This window comes from Thalassophryne amazonica, chromosome 2 (genome assembly GCF_902500255.1).
Source record: "Thalassophryne amazonica chromosome 2, fThaAma1.1, whole genome shotgun sequence".
Lineage (NCBI taxonomy): Eukaryota > Metazoa > Chordata > Actinopteri > Batrachoidiformes > Batrachoididae > Thalassophryne > Thalassophryne amazonica.
The window spans coordinates 129004793-129023307 of NC_047104.1; the positions used below are offsets into that span (position 1 = coordinate 129004793).

Sequence of the window (18515 nt, forward strand, 5' to 3'; positions counted from 1 at the left end):
CTGGATTGGTGAACGTCAGAAATCTCTGATTATTCTTGTTCATTTTGCTGCTTCCATCATGACTTGCATCATCAGGAAAGACATGTGAGCCTGTTCCAGAAGAAGCCACAACAGGACCTCCGTATTTTATTGATGAACCTGTATGTTTAATGTCATGAATAGACCTTACTCTTCTTCCTCCACATTAGCTTTTCCATTACTTGGTTAGAAGTTAATCTAGATCTCATCAGTCCGTGAAACTTTGTTCCAGAACCACTGTGACTCATTTATGTACGTATTGTTGTTGTTGCTGTTTTTGTTTTGTTTTTTTGGCAAATTTCAGTCTGGATTTTTGATTCTTACAGCCTTCCTTAAATTGTTCATTTTACAGATGGATGCAACTTAAGGGCTCCAAAGACATCCCCCTGGATGCTGCCAGTCTCCATACCAAGTTTGGTGTCGACTGCTTAATTACTGTGGCAGTTCACGCCGAACACAAACTGTGCCATATACATACATACATAGCCTTTCATATATATAGATGAGCCCTTTTACCATCCAAAAAGCAGAAATGCCGCCCAGTTGTTCTGCATCAAATATAATATTCCTGTTTTTAAGGAGAATGTTGTCGCTGTGCCAGTGCCCCCCCCAACTTAAAAAAATAGAACACAATGCTAAAGCATCTTCGGTCATATGAACATGTGATCAGTGAAAGTGTGTAGAAAGAATGTGACCTTTTGACCCCTTAGACTAGGTCAAGGTTAGCCATCTTTGAACTTATCCAAAATCTGTGTCCCAAGAATGCTCCCTGTAAATTTGAAGATCTGGCAGTAATAGGACTGGAGTTATGCTACGGATGGACGCAAAGTCTTTGCAATTCCTGATGGCCATATTTTGGCCTCTGGTAATGCTTTGCTTTCCTCCCACTAACGGCTCTCTGGTCTTCAAGTTGGATTATCTTCTATAACACCTGCAGACTAAACCCAAGATTAAGCCCCTTTCACACCAGGCCTGAGTAGAGTTTTATTGTGCTGTGTATATAGTACGCAAGAATGGTTGGGTATGTTGCGCAGGGAGGGAAGCTTGGCCCGCCTCTTCTTCTTCTGTGATTTTGAAGCTTCACTGCCAGCAAAGTTCAGCAGAGTCCAGTGGGATGAATAAAATCTAGCAATGCAGGTATGTACTAATTAAAAAAAACTTAAAAGGATTTTATGCCGGACTGGTATAGGGTAGTGTACAACTGCGGAGGTTTGGTGTACAGTAGCAGTATTCTGTTGACTTGCATACTGTAGCGGAGTGTTGCTTTGGTTTTACCCCTAAAGTCTGCAAAAAATTAAACGTATAATTTTTTGAGTCCATTTCGCAGACCTTTTTGCGGCCATCAGCATATTGCCATGTAGTGCTGCATAAGCTCTGTCATCGGTACGCCACATTACGCAACTCTACGACATTGACAAAGACTGTGTTACCTAGTGTTTTAGAATAGTCCATCTCGACACACCTGGGTAGTTTTATTTTTGCCCACCTAAAGAAGTGTTGAGATATTTAAGATTTGATGTTGTTTACACCTAGATTTGAATACCAGGAAATGAACCATGTTTTGTCTGTATTGGCTCCATACTATTTGACTTGAAGAGTTATGACTTGAGGTTGGTCTTTCAATGTCACCCAAGGTCAAAGGCTATGTGACCAAGAGCAAGGTCCTATATGACTTCATAATCATGTTTAACAGTAACCACAGGCGTATCTTGGCTAATTCCTACAAATGTTATGGTTTGGCGTGGATGAAGGACGAACCCAAAAGCAGGGAGCAGAAAAGGTACGTTAGAAAAGAGATTTATTTACAATGAGTACAAATACTGAGGTAAAATGAGTCAAGTGTGCGGCTATCTAGCCGCGTGGAGACCGGCCCGCTCAGCGGTGGAACCAGGGGAACCACAGCCCAGATGTCTTCAGTTCAGGTGGAAGGGACCCGGAGCCAGGTGGCCGCCTGCAAGCTGTCGACGTGACTGGGGAGGAGAGACAGGTGAGTGAGTGCTGAGCCGGTCACTTCCAGAAGTGATTCTCACAGTCAATCAGTGACAAACTATCACAGCTGGTCCAGAAATGCAGTTGTTCGACAGAGTGATTCAGTTCAGTTTCTTCTTAGTGTTTGTTGTCAGGAAAAGTTCACACTTCAGGTTGTGCAATATTCCAATCAGAGTTCAGAGTGAAGTGCCTCGTGTGAGCAAAAGGTGACAAACACTTAGCTGGTAGATGCAGAGTGTGTGAGCTCCGCGCACAGGCTGCAGAGTATGAGAGCTCCGCGCACAGGCTGCAGGTCAAGCTGGTCTCGGTGTGGCAGCAACGAGGACAAAGTCAGCTCTAAGCTGAGGCTCAGACAGGAGGTGTGTGGAAACACCCAAATAGTCAGAAAAATTCTATTTCTGGAAAAATAGAGAGGCCAAGCTTACCGTGGAAGATTAGCTGAGTTTCTGGCAAAGATGGAATGAGGAGCCGGGGTTGATATGCAGATGCTGATTGAATGGAGATCAGGTGTGTTGTTCAGCTTGCAGCGTGCCACCTGTGCAGAGGGGAAAAAAGGAGCAGCAGCAACAGAAACAGAGCAGGCAGCCCACAACAGTACACCCCCCCCCACCCCCCCAATGGGAGACCCCAGGCAAACTACCAGGACGACCAGGGCGATCAGGATAGTCCCGGTAGAAGTCACTGATGAGGGAAGGGTCCAGGATGAGCCCCCACCGGACCCAGGAGCGTTCTTCAGGGCATTAGCCCTCCCAGTCCACCAGGTACTGGAAACCCCGCCCCCGACGGCGTACATCCAAGACCTTCCAGACGGTCCACGCTGGATGACTGTCCACCATCCGGGCAGGGGGTGGCGGAGGAGCAGGAGGACACAGAGGACTAGAGTGGATAGGCTTCAATCTGGAAACATGGAAGACTGGGTGGATCCGCAAGGAACTAGGAAGACGGAGCCGGACGGCCACCGGATTGACCACCCGGTCTACAACAAAAGGTCAGATGAAGCAGGGAGCCAGCTTCAGAGAGTCCATAGCCAGGGGAATGTCCCGCGATGACAGCCACACCTCCTGCCCGGGTTGATAAGCGGGGGCAGGAGCCCGATGCCGGTCCGCATGGCCCTGTGTCTGGGTCCGGGTCTTCAGCAGAGCAGAGTGGGCCATCTTCCACACCCAATGGCATCTCCTAAGGTGGAGCTGCACCGAGGGAACGGAGACCTCAGATTCCTGGGAAGGAAACAGTGGGGGCTGCTAACCCAAAGAGGCCTCAAAAGGAGAGAGTCTGGTGGCTGAGGAGACCTGGGAGTTGTGTGCATAATCCACCCAGGGCAGTCAGTCGGGTGGGCAGCGGAGATGCACCGTAGGGTGGTCTCCAGGTCTTGGTTTGCCCGCTCTGCCTGCCCATTGGTCTGAGGATGGAACCCGGACGACAGGCTGACCGAGGCCCCGAGAGCAGCACAGAAACTCTGCCAGACTTGCGAGATGAACTGAGGACCATGGTCAGATATGATGTTCAGAGGTATGCCATGCAGCCGGATGACGTGGAGGACTAGAAGGTCCACCGTCTCCTGGGCGGTTGGTAGCTTCGGCATTGGCACGAAGTGGGCAGCTTGGAGAACCGATCCACGATTGTGAGGATGACTGTGTTACCCTGGGATGGAGGTAGTCCAGTGACAAAGTCCATCCCGAGGTGTGACCAAAGACGTCCAGGGACCGGGAGAGGTTGCAGGAGACCAGCGGGAGGTTGGTGTGAAGTTTTTCCATGAGCACAGACCGAGCAGGCTTGGACAAATTCTCTCACATCGGCCTGTGCTGAGGGCCACCAGAAGTGGCGACGGAGGAGGTCCAGGGTACGGTGGACCCCGGGATGACAAGACAGCTTCGAGGAATGACAGAATTGGAGGACTTGAGACCGGACCTCAGGTGGAACAAAAAGCCAACCAGGCGGCCCACGCCCAGGGTCTGGATGGTGGGTGAGGGCTTCCTGGATGGCTCGTTCAACATCCCAGGTCAGTGCCCCCACAATCATGGATCGAGGAAGGATGGTCTCTGGAGTCTGGAGTGGGTCTTTGGTGGGAGAGAATTGCTGAGAGAGTGCATCAGGCTTGGTGTTTTTGCTGCCGGGATGGTAGGAAATGGAAAAGTTAAATTTTCCAAAGAATAACGACCACCTGGCTTGCCAGGAGTTCAAGCGTTTGGCAGACTGGATGTACTCAAGATTGCGGTGGTCTGTCCAAACGATGAACGGAACTGTGGCCCCCTCCAGCCAATGTCTCCACTCGGCTAGCGCCTCATTAACAGCCAAGAGTTCCCGGTTACCCACATCATAGTTTCTCTCAGCAGGGGTCAGACGTCGCGAGAAATAAGCGCACGGATGTACCAGATTATCTTTCTCCGACCTCTGAGATAACACGGCTCCTAACCCTGTGTCCAAGGCATCACCTTCAACGATGAGCTCGTTTTCCACTCGTCCCCCTCCTTGACACACACTAGGTGGTAAGCATTGCGGAGGTCCAATTTGGTAAATATGGTCACCCCATGCAAGGAGCTAAACGCCGAATCAAGAACAGTCCCCGGGTGCCTAATGGCGACTTCTGCTCCTACTGGCAATTAGGATGGGTTAAATGCAGTAGACACAGTTCATTGTGCAGGGAACATGTTCTTCTGTGCATATGACAATAAAATTCTTTTGAATCCTTTGAATCCTTGAAGAAGTGGTAGTGGGTACCGATTGCGGACCGTGATGGCGTTTAGCCCCCAGAAATCAATGCAGGGGCGAAGGGAGCTGTCCTTCTTACCAACAAAGAAGAAGCCTGCCCCTAGGGGGGGCGAAGAGGGTCGGATCAGCCCAGCGGCCAAGGAGTCCCGGATGTAGGTCTCCATTGACTCGCGTTCTGAGCGGGAGAGGTTATACAACCTACCCAAAGGAAGCGGGACGCCAGGAAGCAAGTCAATGGCGCAGTCATATGGACGGTGAGGAGGAAGTGAGAGAGCACGATCCTTACTGAACACAACAGTACTCCGGAGGAACTAACGACAAATCGGGAGGTGAATGGACCTGGTCCTTGACCACAGTGCTGGGGGGAACCGAGGAACTAAGACATCCCCTGTGACAGGCTTCACTCCATCGAGTGATAACCCCGGACTGCCAATCAATTCCGGGATTGTGTTTGAAAATCCAAGGGTGTCCATCCAGCCCAGATGTCTTCAGTTCAGGTGGAAGGGACCCGGAGCCAGGTGGCCGCCTGCAAGCTGTCGACGTGACTGGGGAGGAGAGACAGATGAGTGAGTGCTGAGCCGGTCACTTCCAGAAGTGATTCTCACAGTCAATCAGTGACAAACTATCACAGCTGGTCCAGAAATGCAGTTGCTAAGCTGAGGCTCAGACAGGAGGTGTGTGGAACCCAAATAGCCAGAAAAATTCTACTTCTGGAAAAATAGAAAGGCCAAGCTTACCGTGGAAGATTAGCTGAGTTTCTGGTAAAGATGGAATGAGGAACCGGGGTTCTTATGCAGGTGCTAATTGAATGGAGATCAGGTGTGTCGATTAGCTTGCAGCGTGCCACCAGTGCAGAGGGGAAAAAAGGAGCAGCAGAAACAGAGCATGCAGCCCACAACAACAAAACCTAAACCTTGATCTAAAAAGGTCACACAAAGTTAAAGTTCATCTGGCCAATACACAAGTGGCTTCATGCTAGTGTTTAATATTAGTTATATGTATGTCTTTTGCCAGTTCCTTGAAATAGCCATTTTACATATCCCGCAACTAGAAGCACTGGAACAACTCTACGGCCTTGGTGTGAATTTTCTCAAAATCAAATTACTCTGTCCTTGGCTGACCCGAAAACATTGTCAAATTTGGTCCAAATCTGATAAAAAAAACCTTTGGCTTTTTTACACATGGATGAGCAGACCCACAGGACAGGAAACACTACCCTTGCAAACACAACCACTGTGCAAAGGTGTAAAAAACTGCTTTGCCATTCACCCAGTTTTGGAAGGGATTGCATGCATACATTTATGTGTGATAGTGTGTATTATCCCCTACCCTTGTGACAGCTAAGTGCATCTCTAACTCTGCTATTCTCTTGCCGATGCAGCTTCTGATGCCGTAGCCAAATGGAATTGAGCCAAAGTTCTCGACATGATCCACGGTATGTTTCCGAACCCAGCGTTCTGGTCTAAAGTCTGAAGCATGAACGAAACACTCCTCATCCAGTGACGTAGAGTAGTGACACAGGGCCAACTGAGTCTAACAAAGTGAAAAAGAAAACTGTCAGTGATGCCACGAAAACAGCGGGTCCATTCCAGCTTATTAATTAATCAAAAACCCAGACAGAGCTTTAATTCATTTGAAAGCTTGACTCTTAGTCTTGTCCATCCAAATTGAAAGTCCCAAAAAACAGTTTTATTTGTTATTATCTATCGTCCACCTGGTCGTTACTGTGAGTTTCTCTGTGAATTTTCAGACCTTTTGTCTGACTTAGTGCTTAGCTCAGATAAGATAATTATAGTGGGCGATTTTAACATCCACACAGATGCTGAGAATGACAGCCTCAACACTGCATTTAATCTATTATTAGACTCTATTGGCTTTGCTCAAAAAGTAAATGAGTCCACCCACCACTTTAATCATATCTTAGATCTTGTTCTGACTTATGGTATGGAAATAGAAGACTTAACAGTATTCCCTGAAAACTCCCTTCTGTCTGATCATTTCTTAATAACATTTACATTTACTCTGATGGACTACCCAGCAGTGGGGAATAAGTTTCATTACACTAGAAGTCTTTCAGAAAGCGCTGTAATTAGGTTTAAGGATATGATTCCTTCTTTATGTTCTCTAATGCCATATACCAACACAGTGCAGAGTAGCTACCTAAACTCTGTAAGTGAGATAGAGTATCTCGTCAATAGTTTTACATCCTCATTGAAGACAACTTTGGATGCTGTAGCTCCTCTGAAAAAGAGAGCTTTAAATCAGAAGTGCCTGACTCCGTGGTATAACTCACAAACTCGTAGCTTAAAGCAGATAACCCGTAAGTTGGAGAGGAAATGGCGTCTCACTAATTTAGAAGATCTTCATTTAGCCTGGAAAAAGAGTCTGTTGCTCTATAAAAAAAAAGCCCTCCGTAAAGCTAGGACATCTTTCTACTCATCACTAATTGAAGAAAATAAGAACAACCCCAGGTTTCTTTTCAGCACTGTAGCCAGGCTGACAAAGAGTCAGAGCTCTATTGAGCTGAGTATTCCATTAACTTTAACTAGTAATGACTTCATGACTTTCTTTGCTAACAAAATTTTAACTATTAGAGAAAAAATTACTCATAACCATCCCAAAGACGTATCGTTATCTTTGGCTGCTTTCAGTGATGCCGGTATTTGGTTAGACTCTTTCTCTCAGATTGTTCTGTCTGAGTTATTTTCATTAGTTACTTCATCCAAACCATCAACATGTCTATTAGACCCCATTCCTACCAGGCTGCCCAAGGAAGCCCTACCATTATTTAATGCTTCGATCTTAAATATGATCAATCTATCTTTGTTAGTTGGCTATGTACCACAGGCTTTTAAGGTGGCAGTAATTAAACCATTACTTAAAAAGCCATCACTTGACCCAGCTATCTTAGCTAATTATAGGCCAATCGCCAACCTTCCTTTTCTCTCAAAAATTCTTGAAAGGGTAGTTGTAAAACAGCTAGCATGCCATAGGTATTAAAGGCACTGCACTGCGGTGGTTTGAATCATATTTGTCTAATAGATTACAATTTGTTCATGTAAATGGGGAATCTTCTTCACAGACTAAGGTTAATTATGGAGTTCCACAAGGTTCTGTGCTAGGACCAATTTTATTCACTTTATACATGCTTCCCTTAGGCAGTATTATTAGACGGTATTGCTTAAATTTTCATTGTTACGCAGATGATACCCAGCTTTATCTATCCATGAAGCCAGAGGACACACACCAATTAGCTAAACTGCAGGATTGTCTTACAGACATAAAGACATGGATGACCTCTAATTTCCTGCTTTTAAACTCAGATAAAACTGAAATTATTGTACTTGGCCCCACAAATCTTAGAAACATGGTGTCTAACCAGATCCTTACTCTGGATGGCATTACCCTGACCTCTAGTAATACTGTGAGAAATCTTGGAGTCATTTTTGATCAGGATATGTCATTCAATGCGCATATTAAACAAATATGTAGGACTGCTTTTTTGCATTTACGCAATATCTCTAAAATTAGAAAGGTCTTGTCTCAGAGTGATTCTGAAAAAGTAATTCATGCATTTATTTCCTCTAGGCTGGACTATTGTAATTCATTATTATCAGGTTGTCCTAAAAGTTCCCTGAAAAGCCTTCAGTTAATTCAAAATGCTGCAGCTAGAGTACTAACGGGGACTAGAAGGAGAGAGCATATCTCACCCATATTGGCCTCTCTTCATTGGCTTCCTGTTAATTCTAGAATAGAATTTAAAATTCTTCTTCTTACTTATAAGGTTTTGAATAATCAGGTCCCATCTTATCTTAGGGACCTCGTAGTACCATATCACCCCAATAGAGCGCTTCGCTCTCAGACTGCAGGCTTACTTGTAGTTCCTAGGGTTTGTAAGAGTAGAATGGGAGGCAGAGCCTTCAGCTTTCAGGCTCCTCTCCTGTGGAACCAGCTCCCAATTCAGATCAGGGAGACAGACACCCTCTCTACTTTTAAGATTAGGCTTAAAACTTTCCTTTTTGCTAAAGCTTATAGTTAGGGCTGGATCAGGTGACCCTGAACCATCCCTTAGTTATGCTACTATAGACTTAGACTGCTGGGGGGTTCCCATGATGCACTGTTTCTTTCTCTTTTTGCTCTGTATGCACCACTCTGCATTTAATCATTAGTGATCGATCTCTGCTCCCCTCCACAACATGTCTTTTTCCTGGTTCTCTCCCTCAGCCCCAACCAGTCCCAGCAGAAGACTGCCCCTCCCTGAGCCTGGTTCTGCTGGAGGTTTCTTCCTGTTAAAAGGGAGTTTTTCCTTCCCACTGTAGCCAAGTGCTTGCTCACAGGGGGTCGTTTTGACCGTTGGGGTTTTACATAATTATTGTATGGCCTTGCCTTACAATATAAAGCGCCTTGGGGCAACTGTTTGTTGTGATTTGGCGCTATATAAAAAAAATTGATTGATTGATTGTATATACCCCTGTTTGACAGACAGACAGAGGAAGAGAAAGTTGTATGAGTAATGCAAGATCATATTTCATCTGGTTCCACACCCCACACTAAGACTCACAACTGTTATGTCCCTATCAGTCTTACCCCTTTGGGGATGAAGTATCCACCCACCACCAAGTCATCCTGGGTAATCCGCCCGTTGCCTGGGAGAACTGGAAACAGCCTGCTCCCAGGGAGACGCAAACAAAGACTGTTATTCAACAGGATTATACATTCATCTTCTCACGAAGGACAACGCTAAAATTAAAAAAATAACAAAGGCATAAAAAACTGTAAAGTCTATTTCAATAGCTGCAAACAGGCAGTATGAAAGACACCACAGAGGAAGCGTGCGATCTGCACCTGAGAGTCTCTTTAACCAGACCTCTGATCAGAGGCAGGTCTGGGATGTCATCTGCTGTCGGGACTCTTTCTGGTCCCAAAGTCCTCATCACCTCCATAAAAATTTCCTGCTGTATATGAGGGTGGCGCGCTAACAGGTAGCTGGCCCACGAAAGAGTAAAGGATGTCTAGAAGAAAGGAAAAGTGGAATTTTTTTAAAATTAGTATAGATTTCTGTCTGAAGTTTTGGTACATTAAACATCTTATTTTCATGCTATGAAGTTGCTTAGCTTGGCTCCGTTGGCTGCATCAGCTTGTGAATGGCATTTGCAAGGGAATTCACTACAGTTTGTGAGACATACCCTCATTGGGCTTGCAGGGTGTCACATCTTAATTTTGAACAGTTCAACATTGGCAAGGCGACAAAGATCCTTGTTAAATACTCAGAGCTGTTTGTTGGGAAAGTGTCAGTACACGGACCCACAACAGGGGGCGCAAATGAACGGACAATGAAGAAAGTCAAATAACAAGGCTTTACTGTTGTGAACACGCACAACAAATACAACAAATCACAATTTCGGTCTCAAGTTAAATTCCAACGGTGTCGTGTGGGCAGGCTCGACGATAGGAGACGTCTGTCCAAGACGAACCGGAACCACCCGATTTCCTCTGCCACCGAACCCCGGGAATACTGGAACCGCCAAGTCCCGAACTCCCAGGTGGTCTCTGCCTCCGCTCGTCGGATCCGGTACTGCTGGCGAGGAACAGACACAGTCAGACGTGGGTGCGGCTGCACCCAACAACACGTGGGGTGGAAAACACCACCTCCACCTCTAATCAGAAAACAACACTGTCTAGTAACTAGGATACTTATCGAATACGTTCCTTTCACAAATGATGAAGGGCTGGCTGAGTTCGTTACCTCCTTGGTAGAGCGATATCTCGGCAAATGAGGTGGAGATGCCGTCCTGCTGATATACCTCCTCAGTGATTGGGATCAGCTGTCTCCAGTGATAGATGACAGCTGTCATTCTGGCTGCTCCCGTAAGGCGGCAGCGCCCTCCGGTGCCTGGAGCCCGCACTCCAGGCAGGGCGCCCTCTAGTGGTGGTGGGCCAGCAGTACCTCCTCTTCAGTGGCCCACACAACAGGACCCCCCCCTCAACGGGCGCCTCCTGGCGCACGACCGGGTTTGTCAGGGTGGCGACGGTAGAAGTCGGCCAGGAGGGCCGGGTCCAGGATGAAGCCCTTCTTCACCCAGGAGCGTTCTTCGGGGCCGTACCCTTCCCAGTCCACCAGATACTGAAAACCCCGGCCCATCCGTCGGACGTCGAGGAGCCGGCGTACGGTCCAAGCCGGCCCTCCGTCGATGATCCGGGCAGGAGGTGGCGCCGGACCCGGAGTGCAGAGGGGTGAGGTGTGATGGGGTTTAATCCTGGAGACGTGGAATACTGGATGAATCCGCAGTGAGGCCGGAAGCTGGAGCCTCACTGCGGCGGGATTGATGACCTTGAGTATTTTGTACGGGCCGATGTATCGTTCTTGCAGTTTTGGGGAGTCCACTTGAAGGGGAATGTCCTTGGTGGACAACCACACTTCCTGCCCAGGACGATACGTGGGAGCCGGGGCCCGCCGCCGGTCTGCATGGTTCTTCGCCCTCATCCGGGCCCTCAACAAAGCAGAACAGGCGGCACGCCACACCCGACAGCACTTCCGTAGGTGGGCCTGGACCGAGGGCACACCGACCTCCCCCTCAACCACCGGAAACAACGGGGGTTGATACCCCAAGCACACCTCGAAAGGGGAGAGGCCGGTGGCTGATGACACTTGGCTGTTGTGGGCGTACTCGATCCAGGCCAGGTGGGTACTCCAGGCCGTCGGGTGCGCGGCTGTCACACAGCGTAGGGTCTGCTCCATCTCCTGGTTGGCCCGTTCTGCTTGTCCGTTGGTCTGGGGGTGATACCCGGACGAGAGACTGACCGTGGCCCCCAGTTCCCGGCAAAAGCTCCTCCAAACATGCGAGGAGAACTGGGGACCGCGATCAGAGACGATGTCTGATGGTATCCCATGCAGACGGACGACGTGGTGGACTAGGAGGTCCGCTGTCTCCTGGGCCGTTGGTAGCTTCGGGAGGGCCACGAAGTGGGCCGCCTTGGAGAATCGGTCCACTATCGTGAGGATGACAGTGTTTCCCTGGGACGGCGGAAGACCCGTGACAAAATCCAGGCCGATGTGAGACCAGGGGCGATGAGGCACGGGCAGCGGCTGCAGCAACCCCGATGTCTTGCGGTGGTCGGCCTTGCCCCTGGCGCAGGTGGTACAGGCCTGGATGTAACCCCGGACGTCGGCCTCCAGGGACGCCCACCAGAAGCGCTGCCGGACGACTGCCATGGTTCTTCGCACCCCAGGATGACAGGAGAGCTTAGAACCGTGACAGAAGTCCAAAACTGCAGCCCTGGCTTCTGGTGGGACGTAAAGTTTGTTCTTCGGTCCGGTTCCGGGGTCCGGGTCTCGTGTCAGGGCCTCCCGGACGGTCTTCTCCACGTCCCAGGTGAGGGCGGCCACGATAGCGGACTCCGGGATGATGGGATCCGGGGGATCCGACGGCTCCGTTTTGACCTCTTCTTCATGTACCCGGGACAAAGCATCCGATCTTTGATTTTTGGTCCCGGGACGGTAGGTGATCCGGAAGTCAAAACGGCCGAAGAACAGTGACCAGCGGGCTTGCCTGGGATTCAGCCGCTTGGCGGTCCTGATATACTCCAGGTTCCGGTGGTCAGTGAAAACCGTGAATGGCACGGACGTTCCCTCCAACAGATGTCTCCACTCCTCAAGAGCCTCTTTCACCGCAAGGAGCTCTCGATTGCCGACGTCATAGTTCCGTTCGGCTGGGGTCAACCTGCGGGAAAAATAGGCACACGGGTGAAGGACCTTATCGGTCTTCCCGCTTTGGGACAGCATGGCTCCTATCCCTGAGTCCGAGGCGTCCACTTCAACCACTAACTGGCGACTAGGATCGGGCTGCACCAGAACAGGTGCAGACGAGAAGCGCCGTTTCAACTCCTTGAATGCGGCATCGCACCGATCCGACCAGGTGAAGGGGACTTTTGGTGAGGTCAGGGCTGTCAGGGGGCTAGCTACCTGACTGTAGCCCTTAATGAACCTCCTGTAGAAATTAGCAAAGCCTAGGAACTGTTGCAACTTCCTACGGCTTGTGGGTTGGGGCCAGTCTCTCACCGCCGCAACCTTGGCCGGATCAGGAGCGACGGAGTTGGAGGAGATGATGAACCCCAGGAAGGACAAAGAGGTGCGGTGGAACTCACACTTCTCGCCCTTCACAAACAGCCGGTTCTCCAACAACCGCTGCAGGACCTGACGTACATGCCGGACATGAGTCTCAGGATCCGGAGAAAAGATGAGTATATCGTCTAGATATACGAAGACGAACCGGTGCAGGAAATCCCGCAAGACATCATTAACTAATGCTTGGAACGTCGCGGGGGCGTTTGTGAGGCCGAACGGCATGACCAGGTACTCAAAGTGACCTAAGGGGGTGTTAAATGCCGTTTTCCACTCGTCTCCCTTCTGGATCCGAACCAGATGATACGCTTTTCTAAGATCGAGCTTGGTGAAAATTTGGGCTCCATGCAGGGGTGTGAACACCGAATCCAACAGGGGCAACGGGTATCGGTTGCGAACCGTGATCTTGTTCAGCCCCCTATAATCAATGCATGGACGGAGTCCGCCGTCTTTTTTGCCCACAAATAAGAAACCTGCGCCCATCGGGGAGGTGGAATTCCGGATCAACCCGGCAGCTAATGAGTCCCGGATGTAGGTCTCCATTGATTCGCGCTCAGGCCGGGAGAGGTTGTACAGCCTACTGGACGGAAACTCACTGCCCGGAACCAAATCAATGGCACAATCATACGGACGGTGGGGGGGAAGTGTGAGCGCCAGATCCTTGCTGAACACGTCGACAAGGTTGTGGTACTCCACCAACACCGTCCCCAGATTGGGCGGGACTCTGACCTCCTCCTTAGCTTGGGAGCCGGGAGGAACCGAGGAACCTAAACACACCCGATGGCAGGTCTCGCTCCACTGAACCACTACCCCGGACGGCCAATCAATCCGCGGATTGTGCTTCAACATCCAGGGAAATCCTAAAACCACACGGGAGGTGGCCTGAGTCACAAAAAACTCGATCACCTCTCGGTGATTTCCCGACACCACCAGAGTTACAGGTGGTGTCTTATGCGTGATCGGAGGGAGTAGGGAGCCATCTAGTGCCCGAACCTGCACAGGCGAGGTAAGCGCCACCAGAGGGAGCCCTATCTCCCTAGCCCATCTGCTGTCCAGCAGATTCCCCTCAGAGCCCGTGTCCACCAGTGCTGGGGCCTTCAGGGTTACATCCTCATAAAGGATTGTAACTGGGAGTCGTGTGGCAATGTGGGTGTGTCCCACATGAATGTCTCGGCCCACCCCTAGCCCAGTTTCTAGGGGCGGGCGTTGGAGTTTAACCGCTCGGGGCAGTCTCTCATATGGTGCTCTATTGCACCACAAACAAAACAAGCTCCGTGGGCCCGTCTCCTCTGTGCATCTGGTGCCCTAAATGTTGCCCTACTCGTGTCCATAGCTTCATCAGCAGGGGGAGCTGTGGCCCCACGGAGCGCAGGGGCCGTGGAGCGTGGGGAAGGCGGAGCGCGGTCGGAACCGGAAGGGAGAGGGACGGCGCGTGCCCGGCCACGCCCTTCGTCTCGTTCCCGCCGACGTTCTTCTAACCGGTTGTCTAACCGTATGACGAGATCGATGAGCCCATCTAAATCCCGCGGTTCGTCCTTAGCCACCAGGTGCTCCTTGAGAACCAAAGACAGTCCGTTTACAAAGGCGGCGCGGAGGGCAGTGCTATTCCAGCCGGACCTTGCAGCCGCAATGCGGAAGTCGACTGCATAGGCAGCTGCGCTCCGACGCCCCTGTCTCATTGACAGTAGCACGGTTGAAGCGGTCTCGCCCCTATTAGGGTGATCGAACACGGTTCTGACCTCCCTTACAAACCCATCGTATGTCAGAAGGAGCCGTGAATTCTGCTCCCAGAGCGCTGTAGCCCAAGCACGTGCCTCACCGCGAAGCAGGTTTATTACATAAGCTACTTTACTAGCATCGGTCGCGTACATGACGGGACGCTGTGCGAAGACGAGCGAGCACTGCATCAGAAAATCCGCGCACGTCTCCACACAGCCTCCGTACGGCTCTGGGGGGCTTATGTATGCTTCCGGGGAAGGTGGGAGAGGTCGTTGAACAACCAGAGGAACGTCTATGTTACGCACAGGGTCTACGGGAGGGAGAGCCGCAGCGGCGCCCGGAGGGCGCGCTTCCACCTGCGCGGCGAGAGCCTCCACCCTGCGGTTCAGGAGGACGTTCTGCTCGGTCATCAAATCTAACCTAGTCGTGAAAGCGGTGAGGATCCGCTGCAACTCACCGATTACCCCTCCTGCGGACGCCTGCGCGTCCTGTTCTTCCATTGGCCGTTCAACAGCCGGTTGATGCCCCTCGGGATCCATGACGTTGGCCGAGATATCCTGTTGGGAAAGTGTCAGTACACGGACCCACAACAGGGGGCGCAAATGAACGGACAATGAAGAAAGTCAAATAACAAGGCTTTACTGTTGTGAACATGCACAACAAATTCCTTTCACAAATGATGAAGGGCTGGCTGAGTTCGTTACCTCCTTGGTAGAGCGATATCTCGGCAAATGAGGTGGAGATGCCGTCCTGCTGATATACCTCCTCAGTGATTGGGATCAGCTGTCTCCAGTGATAGATGACAGCTGTCATTCTGGCTGCTCCCGTAAGGCGGCAGCGCCCTCCGGTGCCTGGAGCCCGCACTCCAGGCAGGGCGCCCTCTAGTGGTGGTGGGCCAGCAGTACCTCCTCTTCAGCGGCCCACACAACACTGTTGTGGGCATTGCAAAGCCCTCTGAATGTAGTCTCCATGACTCATAATGTTCAAGAATCGTGACAGAAATTTGTAAGGGGTTGACTACAGATGAAACTACATTGGGAGTGTTTGGAGACAAAAAATGAGGATCTGACATTCTTTGTGGGAGACGCGTACAAGCTGCCCTGGGAGCACACCAAAATAGCAGAGATGACCAGAGAGGATCAGCACTTCTGGTAGTGGCCGAGCAAGTCCGGCAGTCCCAGCTTTGCTGCTGGGCTGTTCACACTCTTCTTCCTGGTTTTTTCCCTCTTCCATAGAGCCATGCTTGGCTTTTTTATTATTATTTATTTATTGTTATTTATTTTATTCTTATTTACACTGCTGTGCCTTACTGACTACAGGTGGGGGAATTTCCGCAGCCTCTTTTCATATAATAGCAGGATAATACCAGCCCACAGCCATCCTGAGCACTTTGTTCAAAAATGTTTCATTTCAGAGTTGTATTTGTGCTGGCGACCCTCCTGTCCTGTGCACCAACAGCATTTCCTGCATATTCATTTTGTGAATTGTTCTCTAATGTTTGTCTGTAGAATGGCCCAAGCAGAGGGTCACCCCTTTGAGTCTGGCCTGCTTGAGGTTTCTTCCTCAGAGGGAGTTTTTCCTTACCACTGTTGCTCTGGGGGTTAGTAAGGTTAGACCTTACTTGTGTGAAGTGCCTTGAGGCAACTCTGTTGTGATTTGGCACTATATAAATGAAAATAAATTGAAATTGAAAAATTTCACCCGCAAGTGGTGTTCGACATCTTCTGCTGTGCGGCATTTGCTTGCAAATCAGCAGATTCTTGCACCTGCGAAAACTGCGCTCCACATTTGCAAGAGTGCCGTGAGGCATTTGAGTGTCACTCGCGCAATATCTATACAGGCATTTTTATTGCGAGTCCGTGTAATGTTCGGTTGATATTTGGGAGACATGCTCTAACATATCGTTAGTACCAGTTCAGTGACATCCCAAATGAGAATTTGTCTGTCATTCGTGTGTTTTATCACACATTCAGGTATCTGATTTCTCTCCAACATTCAAATTCCACGTGACCTGACACCAGCTACCCTCCCACCCCCGTTCATCCCACGTCACTCACTCTGCTCAGACAGACAGTCTTATGATGTATCTTAAATTTGAGTTTTTCCAGACTTTAATGTAACATTGTGCAGCTATCAATTTAAGTAAAATGCAAGACTAAATATAATTTGTAATCGAAGTTCATACTGATTTCATGACAAAAAAAAATTAATGGAACAATAAAGTCTTTCTTTACCATTCCCTGGATGTAGCATTGTTCTTCCTACATGCTTCTCACATAAACAGAAACCAGTTGAGGTGGTTCGGGCATCTGGGTTTGGATGCTCCCTGGTCATATCCCCAGGGAGGTCTTCCAGGCATGTCCAATGGGGAGAAGGCCCTGGGGAAGACCCAGGACATGTTGGAGGGATTATATCTCCCAGCTGGCATGTGAACTCCTCTGGAGCCCCCAAGAAAAGTTACAGAATTTGGCTGATTATTGGGAAGTATGGGTGAGCTTCCTGGTTTACTGCCACTGCAACCAGGATAAGCAGCAGAAAATGAATGAAATGAGAGTTAAGTTCTCCTCATAGTTTTATATATTTATACGCACACTATAGTCCACAAATGCACCTCTTTTTTTCTGAGTGATTGAAATGAGTTAAAGTGCACATCAACCTTTTTGTATTCATTCATTTTTAACACACCCGTGCATGTCATTTCATCTATCAATTGGCTGCCGTGTTATTGCTGTGCCACTGAATAGATTGGAGGTCATTGTAAGGGTAGTGTCTCTCAGTAGACTAATTAAGGACTCCCACCCCATTCTTCTCACTGGTCGACCTTAAAGGTGGCCTCACATGAACTAAAAACACCCCAAACAGAAACACCATCACTAATTTTCTGAGCAATAACTGCTGACTTCACATCCGACAGGTACAGAAAAATAATACACTGATGCTGTTGTAAATCGTTTTACCTTACATGTAGTGAAAGATAGCTGATTGCACAGACTGGCTGTATTGTATCATTTTGAGTATACTGTAGTTATGCTCAAAATAATAGCAGTGTGTTGCACCAATGGGACTTTGTGGGAGCTTCTTCCTCATAGTTTAGCTTCACATAGGCACCCTGAAGTCTTTGCCATTCTGGCCAATCTTCGATCCATTTGAATGGCGGTTTTCTGATGTCTAGTAACTTCCTACTTTTAAACTTTGATAAGACTGAAATGATGGTTCTTGGTCCAGCGAGACATCGGCATCAGTTTGACCAGCTGGCGCTCAGCCTGGGTTCCTGTGTCATACATCATACGGGCAAAATGAGGAGCCTTGGGGTAATTTTTGATCCCACGTTGTCTTTTGACCTCCACATCAGGGAGGTTACTAGGACTGCTTTTTTCCATCTGAGAAATATAGCGAGGATCAGCCCCATCCTGTTTATGGCTGATGCTGAGACCCTGATTCATGCTTTTGTTTCTTCTAGACTAGATTATCGTAATGTTCTATTTTCAGGGTTACCGCAGTCCAGCATCAGGGATCTTCAGCTGGTTCAGAACGCTGCCGCCAGAATTCTGACACATAGCAGAAGGTCTGAACATATCACACCCATTTTGGCATCTTTGCACTGGCTCCCTGTCTCTGTGAGAGCAGATTTTAAGGTTTTGCTATTGACTTATAAGGTTGTTCATGGACTGGCGCCATCTTATCTGGCTGAACTCTACGTGCCGGCCCGGGCTTTGCGGTTGCAGGATGCGGGACTTCTCTGTGTTCCCAGGGTGAAGAAGAAGTCAGTAGGTCAAAGAGCCTTTTCGTATCGTGCACCCACCCTGTGGTGGAACAGTCTTCCTGCAACCGTGAGGCAGTCCGAGTCTGTGGACATTTTTAAGTCAAGACTGAAAACCTATTTTTATTCTCTTTCTTATGAATAGGACTCGCACGCATTTCCCGCAAGGGGCGGTAAATCATCTATATATTAAAAGTG

General features: G+C 49.1%; 1 protein-coding gene across 1 annotated transcript in view; it reads right to left on the reverse strand.

Moving 5' to 3' along the window:
• Positions 1–18515, reverse strand: part of LOC117530152 (cytochrome P450 27C1) — a 72796-nt gene that overhangs the window by 12490 nt on the left and 41791 nt on the right. The window contains exons 6-8 of the mRNA XM_034193116.1: positions 9562–9728; positions 9304–9382; positions 6046–6249 (exon numbers count right to left, since the gene is read on the reverse strand). Coding sequence (XP_034049007.1) covers positions 6046–6249; positions 9304–9382; positions 9562–9728 — 450 coding nt within the window. The remainder of the gene's footprint in view (positions 1–6045; positions 6250–9303; positions 9383–9561; positions 9729–18515) is intronic.